This window comes from Anguilla anguilla, chromosome 13 (assembly GCF_013347855.1).
Source record: "Anguilla anguilla isolate fAngAng1 chromosome 13, fAngAng1.pri, whole genome shotgun sequence".
In the NCBI taxonomy this organism is placed as follows: domain Eukaryota; kingdom Metazoa; phylum Chordata; class Actinopteri; order Anguilliformes; family Anguillidae; genus Anguilla; species Anguilla anguilla.
Window position 1 is genome coordinate 22654503 of NC_049213.1, and position 21793 is coordinate 22676295.

General features: G+C 51.0%; 1 protein-coding gene across 14 annotated transcripts in view; it reads left to right on the plus strand.

Moving 5' to 3' along the window:
• The window catches only part of slmapa (sarcolemma associated protein a), a 70004-nt gene that overhangs the window by 14361 nt on the left and 33850 nt on the right, over positions 1 to 21793 (plus strand). For 13 of the 14 annotated variants that reach the window (XM_035386772.1, XM_035386778.1, XM_035386774.1 and 10 more), the window contains 3 exons: positions 11203 to 11350; positions 12668 to 12740; positions 19779 to 19815. In XM_035386772.1, the coding sequence (XP_035242663.1) occupies positions 11203 to 11350; positions 12668 to 12740; positions 19779 to 19815 (258 nt within the window). Of the gene's footprint in view, positions 1 to 11202; positions 11351 to 12414; positions 12493 to 12667; positions 12741 to 19778; positions 19816 to 21793 lie in introns of those variants that run through there. The other variant, XM_035386784.1, reaches the window with a different exon arrangement.

The window sequence follows — 21793 nt, forward strand, 5'->3', positions numbered from 1 at the left end:
CCCAGAACCCAATGAGGCGGCCGCACGCGCCCGCTGGAGCCCTGCTCTCCTCTTTAACAGCGGGGCCTGCTGTCCCGCCTGCTGCCACACACACGTCACCGCGTAACGCTCTCACAGCTGGCCTACTGCCCCTGCCACAGCTCCCCATGCCTGTGCTTTAGCGCTCTCACGCTTCTTAAATCCGAGCTGGCGCGGTTGCTCTGCCAGACCTCCTCCTGGCTTCTCCTGCCACAGCCCCCGTACTCAAGCGGGGCTCGCCTCTTCTCACTGTACTTCAGGAGGGCGTGGCAGACGTGTGTCCCCTGCACACTGCCGTACCTGGCCTGCGCTGAGCCCTTAGAGTAAGTGTGCGCTTCATCACTGGGCTTGGCTGCTCACTGTGCGGTACTCCTCTGCTTTCCGCTGTATGACTCATCCTTGCCAACTGAGGCAGGTGATCAGGCACAACCTTCATACCATCCCCTCCTGAAATGGTCTGTACCTGTTGACACCTGTGGAGTCTTGCAGGAAAAACAAGTCTGTCAGGGAGGGAATTTAATGCGCATCAGCACATCCCTAAAAGCACAGGCGTACAGTGCTGCAGAGTGCAGTTTTACTTCTGCTTCATGCTTATTCAGGGAACTGTTGCACCTTTTCAACAGTTTTTCTTTTTATTTAAAAAATTCTATCACAAAGGCATCCGTACATTTTAAGGTGTAATAATTGTGCTCTGATCAGTTCACTAGTGGGTTTGGTCTCTTGAGTTTAGTGTTTTTTCCTACTGCCATCCGGAGAACATTGCAGGCTGAAGCTAGTTCAGTTCTGGTTAGCAAAGGTGTCCGGTACATTAGCACAAGTTTATTTATGGCGTGTTGCTCATCTCGTGATGTGCATTGTTCGTATCATAACATGAAATCAGGTGCTGGAAGGTTGGTGGTTTTATTCTAGTCTGGAGACACAAATGGAGAGGAGGAGAGAGGCTGTTGTCTGGAACACTTGTGCAGGTCTGGTGGCATCTGTGAAGGCGGGGCTTCATGGTTCATGAGCCCCGCCTCGTTTCCCGTGACGTGACGGTAGCCAGCGCTAGGCTCGCCGCGGTCTCAGCACTCGCGTTTGTCTCTGAGGGCGTGGCAGGACCCGCGTGGGCATCGGTGCAGGAAGTGAGGGGATATCGGCGGCTGTGTAGACCAGTGAGGGTTTCAAACAAAAACCAGCAAACAAAACCAGCAAACAAGAACCAGCTCAATACCTCTTGTCTTGTTTCAGTCCTGAGTTTCCTCATTGCTCCCTGCCGTTCCCTGTCATTGAGTGCATATGGAGGGATTATCAAGTTTGCTTTTATATCAAGTCAATGGATGTTTTCATGTGGTGAACAGGATAAATGGACTGAGTGTAGAATGAGGTTCAGCCCTGTGTTGTGTTGAACGGGATGGAGAGTAAAAGCAGCGCTGGTCTGCTGGTTTGTCTCTGGTTGCTGGCTGAGGGAATCTGTTCCACAGCCCTTCTCCACATGAACCCAGTGGAGCTCCAGTCTGCTTCACATAAGAACTGAAGCACAAATCAGACACAGCAGGGTGATGCACTGCCCAGTCTGGATTCTTCAGTGACTCCTCAGCCACAGATGGTTATATTCCTTGATACGATACGTCAGATAAAACACACCTGCAGTGTTGGCTGTTGCTTGGTTACGGGCCGTGGTCATTAATTGGCTCAGGGCTAAGTTGGGCATGTTTCACAGTCTGATGATGTCATTTGTGAAATCTGTGAACGCGCAGCAGGGATGCCGATAGCACAGACAGGCATGTAATCGTGGAAGAAGCGGCCTGCGTTCTTTCATTTATCTGAGCTGGGGGCTCACGGCCTGCTGGGTAACTGGAGAAAAGCATTCACAAGTAGATTTTAATTTGATCCTTTCGCCGTTCATACATTTGTATCTCTAAGTGAACTACAGTGTGATGAAAACAAACAACAGTGTATGTTAAAATAAGAAGGGAAGGAAGTGTACCATCAATATGCTAAATTAAAAGCATGGTAGAAGGGTGTTACAGCAGGAAAAAAGACATAATTGGAAAGAAGTACAATTACAATGACAACACAAGTTGAATTATCATTCAACTGAAGTGGTAACACTCAAAAGTTTATTGCCGTCTGTTCAGTGGTAAGGGTTAAATCAGGGTAAATCAAAATGAAATTAAACGGTTACGGTCAGCTATGTGCTTGCTTGGGTCCACACACAGCCACATTGTCTGTGCGCGTGTGTGTGTGCGCGTGCGTGTGCGCGTGCGCGTGCGTGTACGCGTGTGTGGTTCCGTTTGCTGCTGGGGTAGCTTGGAGCCCATGTCTGCTGCTACTACTATCCCTCTTCTTTTTGCTATACCCAATATTACCACTTTTTTGCCCATTTAACATGTTTCGTGTTATCCAGGCGTGTTGTTTTTAATGCTTACCCGTTGTTTTTAATGTACTAAAGCAAATTCCAGTGTAACTGTGAATGTAAACTCTGTGGGCAGTTTGATAAACAGGCAGAGAAAGACGGGGCCGACCCCTGTCTGCAGTACCACTCCCAGTTACACGGCAGGAAGATGCTCCTTCACCAGTGGAAAAAGTGCCCTGGGCTCAGGATAAATACACATCCTCAATTTGGAGTTTCCTGGAGCGCTCTTTTGCTCAGTTTTGCCCTGTCTTTTTGGAATGTCAGATGCACAAAGTGGTAAACAACTTTTCCCTGCATTCCTGTGGTAATTACTCGTTATTCGCTCTCTCGCGTCTGTTTGGAATTTGTGGGTGGGCCCACGCCACTGACTCTTCCCTGAGAGCAGCAGCTACATACTGGCATTACTGCTGTGTGGAGACTCCTCAGGTTCTGTGGAGACTCCTCAGGTTCCCCTGTTCTACTGTGTGGAGACTCCTCAGGTTCCCCTGTTCTACTGTGTGGAGACTCCTCAGATTCCCCTGTGTGGAGACTCCTCAGGTTCCCCTGTGTGGAGACTCCTCAGCTTCCCCTGTGTGGAGACTCCTCAGGTTCCCCTGTTCTACTGTGTGGAGACTCCTCAGGTTCCCCTGTTCTACTGTGTGGAGACTCCTCAGGTTCCCCTGTTCTACTGTGTGGAGACTCCTCAGGTTCCCCTGTGTGGAGACTCCTCAGGTTCCCCTGTTCTACTGTGTGGAGACTCCTCAGATTCGCCTGTTCTACTGTGTGGAGACTCCTCAGGTTCCCCTGTTCTACTGTGTGGAGACTCCTCAGGTTCCCCTGTTCTACTGTGTGGAGACTCCTCAGGTTCCCCTGTTCTACTGTGTGGAGACTCCTCAGGTTCCCCTGTTCTACTGTGTGGAGACTCCTCAGGTTCCCCTGTTCTACTGTGTGGAGACTCCTCAGGTTCCCCTGTTCTACTGTGTGGAGACTCCTCAGGTTCCCCTGTTCTACTGTGTGGAGACTCCTCAGGTTCCCCTGTTCTACTGTGTGGAGACTCCTCAGATTCCCCTGTTCTACTGTGTGGAGACTCCTCAGGTTCCCCTGTTCTACTGTGTGGAGACTCCTCAGGTTCCCCTGTTCTACTGTGTGGAGACTCCTCAGGTTCCCCTGTTCTACTGTGTGGAGACTCCTCAGATTCCCCCTGTTCCCCTCCTGAGCTCCTGCCCATCAGTTCTATGGGAGGATGAGAGGCCCCTCAGTTGAGTGAAAATCCCAGCATTTCTCCAACATACTCCTGCAGTGGCGGAAACGTTTTCACATCACATTTGCTGCAGCATGTATTTCTTTATATAAAGCTTTGAGGTTTGTACTCGTGTGAATAATGTATTGATCAGCTGTGACGGAGGGGGCTGCGGTGGCAGCAGAGCCGTGGGCTGGGATATTTTAGGGGATGGGATGAGGCTGGTCTCTCAGATGAGCATGGTGTTGTATAATATCAACACTGGGAAGAGTTGCGGTCTGGATATTTCTGTGCTGAAGCTGGAGTGGAAAGTATCTTTGTAATGTATGTGTGACTGGCTGTTGGTGTTGAGTAATCACCATATTCTTTATGAGCTGGATTATAATGCATGTGCTGGGCTAGGTGAGCTGACTCTGCTATCACTGTAGCTGTGCTGCCAAAACTGGGCTCTTTATTAGGCTCGTATTATCAGAGTTAACGTGCTTTAAAAGCATATCAAAGCATACGCGCTGCTTATTAGCTTGGTTAATATTTAATGACGGGCTGTCCTCGTTGAGATGAGGTTATTGTACTTGCGGCCCTTCTGAACAGTCCGTACAGTCACAGTTCTCTCTCTCTCTCAGGGACTTCATTATAAATGCACTTCTGGTTTCCGCATTGTTCAGTATTCAGGTTTCTTCTGCTGATGGCCCGTCAGGCGGGTTGGTTAAAAAAAAAAAAATCTACTTGCCCTGATATGACTAAGCTTACCTGTGATCTGCCGTGTGTTAATAACTTGTTTTTTAAGACCTGGTATCAGTAGACGTAGGCCGCGCGAGGGGACGATGTAATGCAACACTGGCCATAGCGGGCATACATCGCCCCTTTGTCACTTCATTAGCTATAATCATCCTAGAATGTACTGTAATCGCCAGTCCTGACATTTTTAAGTGCCAGCATGGTGATATGGTTTTTAGAGATATCGTCCAGCCCTGTTCTGATACAGAGGAAATGCTAGAAATGATTAGCTGAAGCGTTACTCTGGGTGGGTCGGGGGAGGGGCCCTATGTTTCTACTCAGGAAGCCGAGCTGAGAGAGGACACGCCCTCTCTGTGGAACAGTCACGTCCTCCTCAGTGGTTTCCATTTGCATGTCTCGACCAATCAGAAGCTTGCAGTCCAGCCTGGCGGATTCAGGATTACCCTGCTTTGGGCTCATCTGAGCTGCGCCATTGTCAAAGATGCCTCATAGCCTGAATGTAGGTTGCTAGGTAACCAATTTTTGCTTCAAAACTATTTTATATTTATACAATGGGGTCCCAAAACTATAATGGCACTACTACGTCCTGGCTGCTTTCATTATTTATCAAAGAATAATGCTGTTATACTCCAATTACACATCTTATTCAAGAATACAGTGCTGAGGACCAGGGGTGCAGAGGGCCGCGTGCCAGGCTGCGGCTGCATGCGGTGGGCAGCGCACAATGCGCCTGGATTCCGCGCATGCCTGTCTCTGTGGGGTGCGATAACGGACCGGCTCGCAAACGGAATTACAGACCGCTGGGGCTGTGAGCTGCTCTGAAGCGTTCATGAGAACCCACAGGGAGAGTGTTTGTAGGTGTGTGTGTGTGTGTTTGCTTGTAGGCGCTGCTTTACCCCTCAAACTCATTCCGAAGGTGCTGTACAGATATGATAAATGTGACCAGACCATGTCCCCCCACCCCCGCCGCCCAGCCTCTGTGCAGGCCAGTCTCGGTGAGCATCGCAGACTCACCTGGAGTTTCTGGCTCTTCCATGGGAACACTCGCGCTGCTGCTTCTCTTTATCGCTTTAAAATGTTTTTACTGATATATGTCAAATAAACATGAATTGTCAGTATTGTGCAGTAATTGATGAAATATCATATTCCTGGCTGATGAGTGCATGGGTTTTGCGGTACTCTATCTCTCAAGTTGGCAGCACGACGAGTAGTGAATAATCAACATTTTTAACGTATACGTCTCCAGGCCAGCTCAGTTATAAGTGGTTCAGGTTCTGCATTTGTGATCAGTGTCATGGAACAGACAGGAGGGGGAACCTTCAGTAACATTTCCGCAGCGCTCCAAGGCAGTGAAATGATGGTCGCGCTGGTGGCTAGCAGTCAGACCCACACAGTTGCTCCATGCGTTGGGCCTGTCCCCCACAGTGAGAGACTATATTTAGTTCATTTGGCTCAGATTACCCTGCTCCATTCTTTGTGCTGAGGCTAGTGGCCGTGCTTTAGCTATCTTAGGGAGGGGGGCGGCAGTTCGATGGAGCAGCATTACTTATTTATTTACACTTTTCCCCCGGTGATGAGGCGGACACCCCTCCCTCCCTCCCTCCCTCCCTCCCTCGGGCTACGGTAGTGACGGTTGTACATCACCTCGTGGGACTGCCAGCCAATCAGGAGCAGGACCGTTTCTGCTCTGTGGGGGGTTGGCACAGACTGAGCAGGGCCGGGGAGTCCAGCTCCAGTGTACACGCAGAGAGAGACAGTGAGCCTGTAACTGCGCTTTAACTGAGAGCCCTGTGGCGCAGTCTGCAGGGCGCTCTGCTCTGGAGCCATAGGGTTAGGTCCACCGCCATGACGCTTTCTCAGTCCCTTCTCTCTGCTTCCCCCTCTGCTTTCTGCCTGAAATAAGCTGAACATAGGGAAAAAGGGCAGGCTCTCCCACACTCCTTTAAAAATAATTCTTCATTAAAAAAAAGGGTTCAGGGGTTGTTGGGTATCTGCGTATGTTCAATGATTTTTTTTTCACTAGATTTGGTGCTGATCTATCGAATTCAGTTTATTTTAGCGCCTGTTCTCATTGCCTCCTACTAGCTAGCCTGCCATTAGCCCTTAGCTTGCTGCTAGTTAACTCTGGAAATCGATGGCAGTGCTGATTTATTTTTAAAAATTGAATGCGGAGTGTGATTTCTCCTAGGAAACACTTTTTTTTTAAGCAGCGTATTTGTTTTTCCTGGGACTTTTAGAGCACAGTGAATCCGTTGTCACGTGTCAGTTTCCTCCTCCAGTTTGTAGGGAACAGCAAACCGAACCACCCACTGAAGACCTTTTGCTCTGCAGCGGGAGGTCATTGACTGGATGGGGTCAAAGTTCAAATTATTTCCACTCTACATGCCGAGGCACTATTCCCAACATGGCCACCCCCCCCCCACCCCTACGCCAGTGGAGAGCAGTTTTTGCTGTTATAATCATTTGTTAGGGGTGACACGGTTACCTCTGCTCATGATGTAATGGTTGCCTCACTGCTGGAGACGCGCACCTCCGGCCTGCACCCCAGCGATCCGCGGGCTTTACCGCCTTTTCTGCTCGCTCTAAATGAGTGCAGTTCCGCAGTCAGCCTGTAGGTGGGATCATGGGCAGCGGCTGGCGCGTTTCGGCTGCGCTGAGCCGGACCTGCGTCCCGCCCCTCGTGCCCCGGTGGCGTTCCGCAGTGCCCTGAACCGAACGCTCCGCTTGAGCTGCGGGTTCGACCGAAGCCTCAGCTCAGTCCCTGAGCGCAGTGAGATATGGCTCACAGGCAGACCTAAATCACTCAGATTTACTGCTGTGGGTCCGGCAGGAACACTAGCATTTCCCATGCAGAGGAGGCCGAGGCAGGCCTGCTCTCCCCTGCGGCTGGAGGGGGCAGGCAGGCAGGCAGGGCGGGGACGCGGGGCCTCACACTGGAGCACACGGCCTCCGCACTGCTCCCTTTATTTCCCTCTGCAGAAGGGAGAGGGGGAGAGGAAAACATGCATTCCACCACGTGTCTTTCTTTAATTATCACTCTGTGAGGTGTTAGCTGGAGTGTTTTCCCCTCGCGTTAACGGCTGACGTTGTGGGTGTTTTGCATGCTGTAAGTATCTGTTTTAGTGAGCCCTGTATGGAAAGCCCCTTTCTCTGGGCCTGTGTACCATAAACCACCCTGTTATGGCCCGAGGCCAGGGCGATGGCACAATGTAATCAGACAGTCGATAGCAGGTGTTCGTCGCCACTTTGATTCTTCCCTAGAATGTGAGGGAAATGAATGATGCGAAGCCAGTTCATCTTTTACATCCTGAACATCCTAGCTGTCAAAAGCAGCACTTGGGTCTTATTGGGGAAGCTTTTTAAAAATGAATCGCCTTTTGCGTTATTTTCACTTACTGATGGTGTGATATCATTTTTAGAGCCCTGCGTGGCACAACTCATTTGTACCATGTACTGCTGCATTGCCGTGTCGTATGTAGGCTACCATGTACTGCTGCATTGCCGTGTCGTATGTACCATGTACTGCTGCATTGCCGTGTCGTATGTACCATGTACTGCTGCATTGCCGTGTCGTATGTACCATGTACTGCTGCATTGCCGTGTCGTATGTACCATGTACTGCTGCATTGCCGTGTCGTATGTACCATGCACTGCTGCATTGCCGTGTCGTATGTACCATGCACTGCTGCATTGCCATGTCATATGTACCATGCACTGCTGCATTGCCATGTCATATGTACCATGTACTGCTGCATTGCCGTGTCGTATGTACCATGTACTGCTGCATTGCCATGTCATATGTACCATGTACTGCTGCATTGCCATGTCGTATGTACCATGTACTGCTGCATTGCCGTGTCGTATGTACCATGTACTGCTGCATTGCCGTGTCGTATGTACCATGTACTGCTGCATCAGGACGGTTTATTTGTTTCATTTACCTTCGCGTTGTCATAGCTGATTTGCACCATCAGCCACCACACTGCCACAGATCATATTGGTATCGGCCTGTGCGCATCCATTCGTCCTGTAGACTCTGTCTCCTGGTGTCTGTGTGTCCTGTAGGCTCTGTCTCCTGGTGTCTGTGTGTCCTGTAGACTCTGTCTCCTGGTGTCTGTGTGTCCTGTAGGCTCTGTCTCCTGGTGTCTGTGTGTCCTGTAGGCTCTGTCTCCTGGTGTCTGTGTGTTAACAGCTCAGAGGCGTCTGTGCCTGCAGTGAAGGAGGGGGAAAGTGTTGGGAACAGATGAGTTTTCTCACAGCGCACTGAAGTCACACCGCCGGAAACTGGGCTGAGACTGTAGCTGTGAAGAATGGGATTTAAAAAGATCAAAGGTGTGAGCGGTTAGCCTGTCAGATAGCTGAGATTGCCTGTGGAGGGGTGGGGGGGTCTGGTAGGGAGGTATCGTCTGACTGTTGCTTTGGAACAATGATGTGTTTCTCGGGCGGGGTTGCTGGGATGAAACGCGCTCAAACGACGCGCTCACCTGACGCTGACTCTGCCGCGGCCCCGCTGCGGGCTCCGGGCTCCGCGTCCTGCCCTTGCGCGGCTCCTGAAGGTGTTCGCCGCTGATAAAGGAGCTCGGAGGTGGTGACACGCCCAAGGCTTTGGCCCGCTGGCTCAAAGGCTCATGGGAAGTCCCAGTCTCTGTAGTTCCTACATAAGCAGACTGGCGAAGGTGTCGTTCCATTTCTACAGAGGCTGAACGTCTGGATAAGACCCTGTTTGACTCCTGCTTCTGTTTGCCTGGCTACACACACGTGCTGCCAACGCAGCAAAGTTGTTGATGTCTGGATGTCCGTTTTGTAACTGCAATGGAGAATTCTCACATTCATTTGAATATTTTTGCATGCATTGTGCCCAATAAAAGCTCATTTTCATCTCTAGACCCCAGGTGGATATACAGCAACACGCATCATGATGCTGTCACATTAAAGGACTGTGCTGAAAACTCACTGCAGAGACGCATGACCAAAACAGGAATGGAGGATGATTGGCGCATGATGTAGATGATTGCATGTGCCTGTCTGTGTATTCTGTGTTCATACGGGCCAGCATGTGTAGGGATTTAAATTTTCCTTATCAATAAGCAAAGGTTTTAGACCTTGAATGAGGATGTGAGTATGTCATAAGCACACACACTTCAGCTTCACTCTTACAGGATCTGAAAGAAAAGTCTGACTCTGTATGTATGTGTTTGTGTTTTTGTGACTGTATGAATGTGTTTGTGTTTGTGTGTGTGTGTGTGTGTGAGAGAGACTGCATGTGTGTGTGTTTGTGTGTGTGGTTGCATGTGTGTCTGTGTGTGTGAGCCTACGTGTGTGTGACTGCATGTGTGTATGTTTGCGTCTTTGTGTGTGTGATTGCATGTATGTGTGTGTGTGTATGTGCGTGTAATTTCATGTAACTGTGTGTGTGTGTGACTGTGTGTGTGTGTGTGTGTGTAATTTCATGTATCTGTGTGTGCATGTGTGTGTAATTTCATGTGTCAGTGTGTCTGTGTCTGTGTGTGTGTGTGCACGTGCGTTTGCTGTGCACATGCAGCTCAGCAGCTGCAGTTGGGTTATCAGCAGGCTGCTCTGTGCACTGCAGTGTCTGCAGGACAGGCGTGTCTGCACATTAGAGCAGTTTGCTCTGTTACCATGGGGACCGCAGAGACTGTGCAGAGGGAGGGGGAGTAGGGAGGTCAGCTCCTCCTCACTCGCTCCTCTCTGCTCCTCCAGCTATCCGCTTTAGTGAGCCCTGGCAGACGCCCAGCACGATTGGGAGGGAGCAGCTTCGCTCTATCAGCACGTGGGCACACGAACGAAAGGCTGAAATGCCAATGTCGAATGGCACCTGACATGCTTGGGGGGCGGAGTCCGGAGGGCGGAGTCCTTTAGGGTGACGCTGCAAAGCCAGGCTCCCGGAAACGAGACCCCTTCAGTCCAGCCTCCCCCTTTCCTGGGAATTGGGCGGGTCTGTTGGCGTTGGGCGTAGAGGGGGGTCAAAGGTCAGCGTGTAATGATGCCTCGCAGGTCACCAGGGTTATCGGGAGGTCAGGGCTCGCCTTCCTCGCCTGTGGCTTCCTGGGCTGTTGGCTAACGGCGTGTTATTCTGGAAACTTTGAGCAGATTTAAAAGATGCTTCCTTCTGCACACGGGCATTTTTTAGGGGTCATTAAGACAGGGGCTTGTGTACAAAACATCAGTAATCTGAACTAATCTGTAACCGGATAGTGTTGTCTGTTCACAACAACTGGTTTTTCTTTTAAATGTCTGATCTGGAAGCCGTAGATAACAAATAGCCACGCCCCTTCTGCAGTCTCCAATCCCCTTCAGCTGATGTTGTGTAAATTAAATGCATTTTGGATCAGTGACGGCATGAATATTTAATCAAGAAGTTGTGTACACCTCTGACAAGTGCCCAAGGGCTAAGAGCACATTGTGAAATTAGTGGAAATCCTTGTTTGTTTTTGTAGTGCAAGGCTGCCAGGTCAGGTCGCTGCTGTAGGTGTTGTGGAAACAATGAGAATGTTGAATTATAGTTAACATTTTCATTTCAGGCAGTTCAGAAAGTGAACTTGTTCATGATTTGAAAACGACCCAGGATGTTGTATTGGAATTTATAAGATTAATGAACTTAATTTCCGGTTTGCACAGATCACAGATGTACTTCGCTCCGCTGTGTGTGTGTGTGTGTGTGTATGGCTGAGCGCTGTATGTAGCTGAGCAGTTTGTGTGTGTGTAGTGCGTGCTGTTTGTAGGTGGACAGTTTGTGTGTGGTGTGTGCTCTATGTTGTCGTCCCTAGTCCTCTGGCTGCAGTCTAACGCCTCCTTCTCCTCTGGTTTGCAGTTCTATCTCCAGGACACTAAAAGCAGCAATGGAACCTTCATCAACAGCCAGCGCCTGAGTCGGGGGTCTGAGGAGAGCCCCCCCTGCGAGGTCCTCTCCGGTGACATCATCCAGTTCGGCGTGGACGTGACCGAGAACACCCGCAAAGGTACAACTTCCGTACACCCGTGCTCACCTATGAGCAGAGCGCAGGCTAACTGCTATTTACCATCTTCACCTATCAGCAGAGTGCAGGCTAACTGCTATTCACCCATCCTCTGATTTCTGTGACAGAGCTTTTGGCTGCATGGAGAAAACCGTGTTTTAATAGGCGTTTAATTACAGTTTTTAGTGTCCTTAATCACGCCTCTGTGAATACTTCCTCCACACCAGTTTTGCAAACTGCCAGAATGAGCCCTTAAGAGGAGTGGAGGCTTGCAGTTGGTTATGAATGTGGGCAATGGTAATATGTGAGAAACTGGTCATGTGACAGTTTATGATGTAAGATTCCTTGCAGCAAGACTTTTGAAACAGGCCCCACAGTTCTGGTTGATTACAGTCCTGAAGGTGTTGTAATAAGCCAGGCCAAGTGGCTACTTTTACAGTGATGCGAGTGATCAGTATTATTTGAATCATTTATGTGTGGAAATTTATTCATTCATTTATTTCTTTATTTAGGTTGTAGAGGTGAACCTGGATACTCTGCTTGGGAAATGCACAAAAAATGTGCTGTGTCCGCATTTATATATAAGTGTTATGTGTACGCACGCACACACTCACACACACACATACGTATATGCATTGATGGATGCATTTATTAATGAACAGTACCAAAAATAGTTTTTTCATATTTCATCCTGTATGTCCTGGTGTTTTATTAGGTTCATATATTTTTTGTTTCTCTCTCTCTACCTGCACTAGCGTAATTAATGGGAGGGAATATATTTGCGAGAGTAATAGTAGTAACTAGCTTGCTTGTATGCTTGCTATGATAAAATGTTGCTGTATATAATGGCTAATTTATTTAGGATATTTAAAATGCAGCTTTAAAAAGAAATGGACTGGTATTATACTTCATGTGTCAGTGTTAAATGGTGTGTTTTTGGTGCTCTGAATACTTTCAGTGCTGATGTACAGCAGGGTAGAACACTGGCATGTTGCTACTGCCGTTTACGCAACGTCCAGTGCGAACCACTCCCACTTCTGGTTTTCTGTCCCAGCACAGATCATTGTGTTGTTTGAACAGAAGCAGATAGTTTCTGTGTGCGGCTCTGTTAGGCAGAATGAAATGGTCGGGCGTAGGCAGCTCTGGTAAATGGCTCTCCTGCTCCTGCGTATTTTGAAGAAGCCAAAACACATTTTCCATTCTTTACTCTCGTTTTGTAGTGAATTTTTTGGGGGGGAATCTTCCAGAAGTTGAGGAAGTTGCACCTGATGATTCTCATGCCAGTGATGTAAATGTTCTTGTTGTTGTTGTTGTTTTCAGTCACCCATGGCTGCATAGTGTCTACAATCAAGCTGTTTCTCCCAGATGGCATGGAGGCTCGGAGGCGCTCAGAGTAAGTTCTCCTCCTCGAAAAGCCTTCTAGATGAGGACCGATTGCTAAAAGGGACTGGAGCCCGCTGGGGGGGGGCCAAATCCCCGCTGACGGGCCTTTTGCTGCCGCACTCCTGACGGGCATGCGAGGAATGTAATAAAAACACCCTGACCGTGACCCGCTCTGTCTGAGGACCACCGCCGCTCTGGCCGTGTAGCGCTCTGGCTATGTAGCGTGGCGGCCGTGTAGCGCTCTGGCTATGTAGCGCGGCGGCCGTGTAGCGCTCTGGCTATGTAGCGCGGCGGCCGTGTAGCGCTCTGGCTATGTAGCGCGGCGGCCGTGTAGCGCAGCGGTTAGAGGAGCCGGGCTCGTGACCCCGCCGCTGCGGGGCCTAGTCCCCGGACAGCGCTGCCGTCATGCCCACGAGAAAGGCTCTCACGCTGAGCCGCCTCAGTGACCAGCGCCTGAACGCACGTTATGCCGGAGTTTGCTTGTGTGAGTTGTTCTGGATGAGAGGGTCTGGGAAAGGCTGGACGTAAGGTAATGTAGCGTTCCCTGCCGCGTAGCCTGGCTGCTGTTTGGGCTGTGGGGTCTGTGGCTTCGCCTCTGGCGCGTTCTTTCTCTCTGTTGCGTAGTCCTTGTTTATCTCGGTTTGAGTGACTCAGCGTTTTCGGTCATGTGCAAATGCAAGTGGCCGCGACTGCAGCCCTCTGAATCCACCCTGGGGAGGGACAGGGTGGCCCAGTTCACTTACGTGGTGGGGTTAAACGCAGTTTGCTGTGTATTTTAGCCTGGACTGGTCATATGCATGATGATGTTACACTGAGCTTGTGTTTTCCTCTTGCATGCTGTCGATAGCTTGTTATCTTATTTAGCCTCATTTGCCATGTTCAAAGGTCTACAGACGTCTCACATAAATAGGTTTGCTGTATAAGTTCAGTTTTATGCTGTAGTGATGCTCATGCCCACTGCTTCTGTGTGATTCCCATGTGTGGAAAGAGCAGGACTGTACAGCAGACAGGCGCTGCCCTACATGGCTCATGTTGTTGTGGCACAGCACTTGTGTGCCCATGTACTGTGAATCAGGGGAGGATTCGCATCGTTGGCACTTTCAGTTTCTCATGCAGCTCAGCTGGCTCCTGAATGCTTCACTCTGGCTCTTGCTCGAAAAGAAATGCTGCACCATTCCCCCAATTTCTCAGTCCCCCCCTGTGTCTCTCTGTCTCCATCTTACATTCTGTGACTGTCTGTCTGTGTTTGGCAGGACACACTGCCTAGCATACATGTTGTTCATGTGTGAACTTTAATTGCAGGGCTGCCCAACCCTGTTCCTGGGGATCTGCCATCCTGTAGATTGTCATTTCAACCCTTATTTGGCACGCCGGATTCTCCTGATTGGCTGCTCAGCGAGATGTCTAGCTGTTGAGTGCGGTGTGCATTGCTAGGATTTGGAGAGAACGAGGATGGTAAATCTTCAGAAGCAGGGTTTGGGCAGCCCTGGTTTATTGTGCTCACATGCGCGTGTTCTTGCTGATCAGCTGATGGCGGTATGTCTTCCTTAACCAGATGGCGTTCCCACTAGATGCCGCTCTTGGCCGCGAGCCTCACATAAAATATGCTAAACACAAGCGCGCGGAAACTAGGTGTGTTTCAGCGGCATCTGGCCTGTTCCAGAGCCAGCGTTTTTACGCTTCGCCTCCAGCACCGCAGCGCGATGAAGACGAGGCTCCTTCCTCCTCCCGGCTGCGCGGACGTGACGCTGACGGAGAGGGCGCTGTTTCAAAGCTCCGCTCTCCGTCCCTCTCCTGCGTAAATATCTCAGGGCGGGGTCATGACTGGGCTCCCGCCGGGCGCGGCCCTAAACGCGGGGCCCCCGCCGCGCCTCTGTCCGTCCCCGGGGCCCGCGTCTCCTCGGCCCCCCCTCGCTGGAGCTGCACGCTCGTCGGCGTGCTTTACAGCCCCGTGGCGGGGTCGTGACACTCGAGGCTACAGCCCCGTTGCCTTGGCGATCAGGGCCTGAGCCGCAGGGGTGTTTCTGAATGCCGTTCGCCGCGTGCCATTAAGCTCCGCCCTCTGGAATGCGGCCGGGAAAGCTTCGCCGGGAGGACTCCGCGGTGCTGGTCTCTAGTTTGCGAGGCAAGGCGGGGGGGTATGTTGGGTTATCCGTCCTGACTCTCAGGCTAGCCATGGGAGTCTTCCAGCGGGGGGAGAAGTTGAGACATCTGTAAGGGAAATCCCTGCTCCCCCATATTAGGGTTACGTAAAGAATCTGGCCGGCGTGCTCTCAGTTTTTCAGATAGCGAGAGCAGGGCGAAAGGGCGACGGGCCCAGCTCGGGCTGGCCAGCCGGGGCTGATGGGAAGGTGGTGGTCTCTGCACAGAAGGCTGGGACAGCCCTGTTTTTCTTCTCGGCGGTGGAGGCTGAAGGACCCGAGGGGGAGAGCCGTTTCCTCTGGGCCCATACGCTGGCCACCATCATCCATGGCCCCCAGGCCCCGGCTCTGCTGTAAGGGGCCATGAGCCATGCAGTGTATACCTAGTTTAGCAGATAATATCAGGTGCCATGCTCCCATTATTATTAGTATCGTTTTATTCTTTTTAAAAAGAATTTTGCACAAGAGCACTGCGAAAATAACGCAGTAATAATTTGTCAGCTGTACATATGCAGGTGGTGCTCAAGTGAGGAAGCGAAGCGAAAGCAAACCGAGGAAGTGTTTGAGCATGAGCTAATTAGCGCCATTCGCACGACCGATATTCACAATCCTGTGCAGCCTTTTAAACTGAACTAGCGAAGATCGTTGACAGCAGGAAGCAGTTATTGGGGAAAAGATGTTTCGCGTGTTGTACTCTTTATTTTGCGATTTGGTCTCCCAGAGTTTTGGTTTCATTACGTTTGACGGTGGCAGAACGGAGGCAAGGTGTGAAGATCTCGGCGTTTTGGACGACGCTGAGCGTCTGCTTTCGGAGAAGACGGCCTGAACGGCGGTCTGATTGGCCGTGAGGACGGATGAGTCATCGCAGGGAGGCTTATGTAAAATGTTTTGGAGCTGCGCCCCCCGTCTGGGAACCCGCGCGTGCAGACGGGACTGAACGCTTTGGGAGGGGCGGGGGTGTGGGGGCTCGGGGACCCGCTGGAAAGGGGTGCTTTTGAGTTCAGCTCCTTGGAAACGGCGAATCGGGTGGGGTTCGGTCTGAGCAGGGACTCGGCTGAGCCACGGTCACCTCAGGGTGGGCCTTCGTCACATGGCCAAACATCATCACTGCTGAAGGGGAGATGAAGTGGAGCGTAGCAGCAGTGTTCTGGTATTCCTGTTTATTTTGGGTTATTCGTTGTTTCCCCCATGCCAGGCACCTGCACAGACGCATGAATGTGTATGGCTGTGGAACTAGGCCTCAGTCCGGCCTACACCCTGCTCACATGAATGTGTACGGCTGTGTCAGGCCCCTGTCAGAGCTGCACCTTCTTGTTTCTCCGCTTTCTGTTCCTGCGGCTCTGAGGAATGCCCTGGAACCGGTCTGCTGTGATTCCGGCCTGGTTTTGTCGGTGGACTCTCAGCGGTGGGGGAAATCCACAGTCTTGTGTTCTTCTTTTTTTTTCTCGTGCTTTACTTTCACCTTGAAGAAAATGTTCTCCTTATCTCACATGGTCTACATGGCCAGCCTTATCTACAGAATCTTGTGTGTGTGTGCGCTTGTGTGCGTGCTTGTGTCCGTGTGCGTGCATGCGTGCTTGTGTGTGCGCTTGTGTGCGTGCTTGTGTGCGTGCATGCGTGCTTGCGTGCGTGCGTGTGCGTGCGTGTGCGTGTGTGTGTGCGTGCATGTGTGCGTGTGCGTGCGTGTGCGTGTGCGTGTGTGTGCGTGTGCGTGCGTGCGTGCGTGCGTGTGTGTGCGTGTGTGTGCGTGTGTGCGCGTGCATGTGTGTGTCTGCGCGTGCATGTGCGCACGTGTGTGTGCGTGCGTGTGCATGAGTGCGTGCTTCTCTTTCTAGCGGTCATTGTGATCTCAGCATTGGGCCGCTCTGCTCTGTCAGTGCTGTGCTGTAGTACATGTCTGCTCTACGGTGGTGAAATCACACCGGGCTTTCAGCGCCCCACTGAGCCTGAACTTCCTCAAACGCCACAAAGAAGCTTAAAGAGCCTGAAAGAGCCGCTGCCTGTTAGTGCTGGAGCCGGGTGCGAGCGACCCTGCGGGGCCTCTGAGGACAGGAGCCAACACACAAACGGTCTGGGAACAGCGTTCGTCACCGCCCTCCCTGCCACCAGCGTTAGGATTGGTGCTGGTCACCAGCGGTGACTCTTGATTGGCAGTGGGTGTTGCCAGTGGGGGCGAGGGGGGCGGGGCCTCTGCTGTGGGAGAGTGGAAGTGCGAGTGGCTGTGGGCAGAGGCGTGCTGAGCGCAGTAATGAGCACAGGCTGCTCGCTGGGATCAGCCGCTGAGCCTCGACGGAGCGCAGGTAAGACAGGTGTGACCTGCCATGTGCAGAGGACGCCCACCCCGTCAGGCAGGGTGCAGTGTGGCAGGGCCCAGACGCACTAGGCTGGGCTCTGGAGTGCACTTCTGTCGCTGCGCACTGCTGGTTCTCATTCTCATTTACTGCTGTTACTGAGGTTTGGAGATTGGAAAGTCTGTGGAGAGTTTCGCCTTCTGTGGTGCTTGCTGGGTAATTCTGTGTTTTCTAAATGGACATGATCTCAGTTTTCAGAAGCTGTACAAAAATGAGTTCACTGCAGCCTCAAATAATGTACCGGATCTAAGTTTAAAATGTTCAGATGTCCTGTGTTTAATTTCTTTTTTTAATAGAAATAACAAATGAAATCTAATAACTTGACCATGTGACTTGGGTTTTTATGGGTTTTTTTTAAAAACCTAATAGTAATGTTTGCTGCTGTACATGCAGGAAGGGAAGGCTTTTGTTATAATGTGTCTGCTGTGCGTTCTGTAATAGCTGGAGAAAGTGGCTGTGCTGGGCAGGTGTGTTTTACTGAATGACTGGACTGCAGAGCTACTTTAGCATAGCTCTGTGAGGAGCAGCTGAACTGAATGACTTGCCTGCAGGCCTAGTGTAGCGTAGCGCTATGAGTAGCGGTTTTGTACTGAATGGGCTCCTCTAGCGTAGCGCTGTGAGGATCAGGTGTTGTACTGAATGACTGGTGGCTGGCGGCGGTGAGCTCAAGACCACCTGCAGCTGGGCCAGCTGCCTTCCCCGTGTCACCTGGGTGAGGGGAGAGTGCGGGGGGAGATTAGTGTCAGTGTCACTTGCCATCAAATGCTGTTTGTTCTTCTGGAGCTTCTGCAGTGCATCACTGAGTCTCCTCAAACCGCAGTGCTGGGGGTTGCAGGGTTTGTTGGAGTTCTGAGTGTTTCAGCGCCTTTAGAAAATCCTTTACTGGCTAAGAATGCACAGGTTATTAATGTAATGTCACATTAATGTGCTATAATCACTGTGCGGTCCTATGTGCCCATGTTCTTGTACACTGCAGAGACTGTGTCAAATCTAGGAAATGCACTGGACTTTAGATTTGCTTAAGAGGCTATATTCCGGCAAAGGGAACTCCCACGGTTATCTGATTGGTCTGATCACTGTCAGGAGCCAGGTGCGATTGGTCAGGAGGATGAGCCGGGCACAGCCAGCTGGCCGTGAGGTGTGTAGGCGTGTTTAAACCCCTCACCTGCAGGGCTGAAGGTCCAGGGCAGCGGCAGCAGCGGTGCTGTAGAGATGAAGGGGCATTGTACTCTGGGCTCTCTGTGGACTGAAGCATCGATTCATCCATTCACTAGTGACTGCTGCACACTACAGAAAGGCTCAATTAACAACTGCTCCAAGAGAGCGAGCCTCACTCACGTCCATTAAGACGAATGTGCCTTGTGCCAGGCATTTAAAAGTCCCCGTTTGACTGTTCATAGAAGCTTAGGACTGGCACACTGAAAGGACATGGACTTCATTCATTTGGATGGCAGGTATTTACCAACCTTTATGAGTACAGTCATTAAACATTAAACAGGGAGTAACTCCAGCATAACTTCATATCGCCCTTTATGCTGACACCGTTTTTGCTGACCTATTTGAAGTTGTTCCACTAGGGTGGTAATTTGCACTTCTGCCAGAGGTATGTGGGCTAATTCTTATTGCGCCGGCCGCAATGCGTTTGGCCGGTGTTCCCGTGAGGCTGATGAGAGTGAGGTAAATGATGTGTGTGTGACAGGTGAGGTTAAAGTACTTGGCGTTCGGGCAGGGCCGGAGGTTGAGGAATGTTGGCGGGTGACTGTTTGTGTCCGTGGTGCCAGCGCCTCGTCAGGGTGGGCGGCTCTGCCTCGTCAGGGCGGGCGGCTCTGCCCCGTCACGCCGTCCCGTTCCTCCCCGGCCGGCCCCTGAGAGCCGGAATGGCGCCGCCCGTCTGGCTTTGTTCTCTGGGCTGCGCTCGGCGTCTCATGTTCCTCTCAGCACGGCTGCGCTGCGCCTCAGAAGGGCAGCATGGGGCTTATGCATTGTGCGTACTGGTGACCTGGATTGGACGGATCTCACAGGCAGTTCCTGGGCCCCGGCTCCTTTCTGGAGCCCGGATGTGCCTGTATGGGGATGTGCCTGTTGCTGTCCGGCAGCCTGTGTCCATGGCTGGAGGCAACCGTGTGGTGATGTCGCTTAAATAAAGCGTAGCACGCAGACGGCCTGGCTGGTTTCGGGCACAGCTGGCGTCTCCAGTTTCCGTGTAGCGCATGAGTGAAAGGGAAAGTGTGGAGGCGCTTAGCAGCGGTGAGGAAGTGGCCCTGTGCGTAAATGAAGCGTTGAGTTCAGTTTTGGGAGATGGACTCCAGCGCGCGGGTCCTTCAGTTATTCGTCACCACTCCTACTCCGAGCAAACAGCCTCAAGTCCAGCCCTGTGAATGTTTAACCCCAGTGCCTTCACAGGGCAAAGTTGCATGCTGGAACTGGAGGAACTTCGGCTAATGCGATGCTTCTCCTTTTACACAATCGAGCTCTTCAGAACAGTTGAACAGTGTCTGTGGTCTTTGTTTTGGTTGCCTGATTATTGAGTGTCTTTATTGTGTTTTTATCCCGCAGTGTCATTCAAGCGCCGTTACCACTTCCTGTTGATAAGGTAAGCCTTCTGTTTGGTTTCCCACTGGTCAGAGTGTGTGTGTTTGGGGGCGGCGGGGGTTGTGCGTGTGTGTCTGTCTGTGCGTGTGCATGTCTGTGTGTGTGTCTGTGTGTGTGTGTGTGTGTGTGTGTGTGTACATGCGTGTATGTGTGTGGGCGCGTGTCTGCGTGTGTGTACGCGTGTGAGTGTGTATGCGCGCACGTGAGTGTGTATGCACGTGTGTATGTGTGTGTGTATGCGTGTGTATGTCTGCGTGTGTGTGTGTGTGTGTATGCACGTGTGTGTGCGTGTGCGTGTGTCTGTGTGTGTGTACACGTGTGAGCGTGTATGCGCGCGTGTGTGTGTGTGTATGCACGTGTGTGTGCGTGTTTGCAGACAGGGTGAAGGGCCGCTCCAGTGAGCTCACGTCTGAATGCTCTGGCTGACGGCTCGAGTTCAGCAAGAGTGAAAGCGAAGGCTTTTTCCATGTGCTACTTTCGACATCTGCGTTTCCTCAAAGAATGCTCCCCTCACGCAATGTGTGCTCGAGTTTTCTCCGCAAGTATGAGGTCACTTCAGCTTTCTCTTGGTTTTTGTCTGACAGCCGTTCCCCAGTCTGTCCACAGGGACGCTGACCATTTTCCTTACGCGCTGCTGGAATTCACATAGAGACGCCATGAACTTATTCAGGAACACTTTACTGGAACCCTTCGACATAAGGCTGACACAACACTGTCATACACAAGACATAACTGCTGTCACAAGGTGGCATAACTGATGATGTCAGTTTATGATGTCCGTAACATCTGTCATGACGTTTACAGATAAAAGTATGACAATTTTATGTCAAATGACATAAAATTATATCAGCTGTTATGACATCTTGTGACAGGTGTTTTGTCACGTGTATGACAGCATTATGTCAGCTATATGTCCAAGGGTTCAAGTGTTACCATGTATTCAAGCACATTATTAGCTTGTCTTTGGATTTCTAAAATGTAATTTTTTTTAAATTAAGATGGTGAGAACATTATATATGATGACAACTTTCCATAGAGGCTCACAACCTGGAGAGGATCCAACACCGCACCAATCCTGTGTTTTATTTATTTTTTTATTGGGGGGGGTGTGGTCTCTCGGTGGATGGAGTAACCACAAGGAATGTTCCGGAAGGTTTGACTCCTCTTCCCAGGAGGCTTTGCTCCGAGGCTAACTGAAGTGCTGATCCCAGTGCGTCGCTGAGTAACATCAGTGGCCGAGTCGGGCCTTGATCACGCGGTGGAATGCGCTGTATGAGCGCTGCCCTGGTGAGGAGGAGGTGAGGGGGCGTTGGGTAACCCAGCTGTCTTTGGCGAGCCGTTCACTCTGTCCTGCGCTCCACCCCGACCCACCGCAGCTCCGGGGCCCACCAGCCAGATGGCGCTTGTTTTTGGGAAAGGGCGCATGGAGGACTCGGGGCCCACGCCAGGCCGGCCGGGGCAACGTGGCAGCCCAGGCGTCTCTCTGGAACAGCTGATCGCGTTAGAGAGCAAATCCAGTTACAGCTCCTCTCCCTCGCTGGAACCCGCGTTCCCCGCCAGCTCCTTTAGGCTTTTCTGTAGAACCAGACCTAAAGGCCCAGAGAAGCCCTCAGCCCTCTGCCCCCATCTGCAGCTCATCAGCCAGCTCTGTGAAACAAGCTCTTCTTTTGTCAGTAGCAGACGTCGTCAGTCATGAGACCCACTAGACCTGGGTCATGGATTTATTTTAATTGCTTTCACTTTTGAAATGCTGTTAAGATTTGGTAATGAAAACCGTTTAAGTTCTTCTTAACGACAGTGTACCGGTGTCTGAAACGATAATTCACTTATGAATGCTGGTCACCTTGGAAATATTTTATTTAGAATGGTCTGTAATCTTGGAGAATTTAACAACCTGGTGTCTAGGATAAAAACTTTACAATGAAGTATGGTATTTGACCAAGATCTTAATTAATCTATTACAGTGAATAACCTGTAGT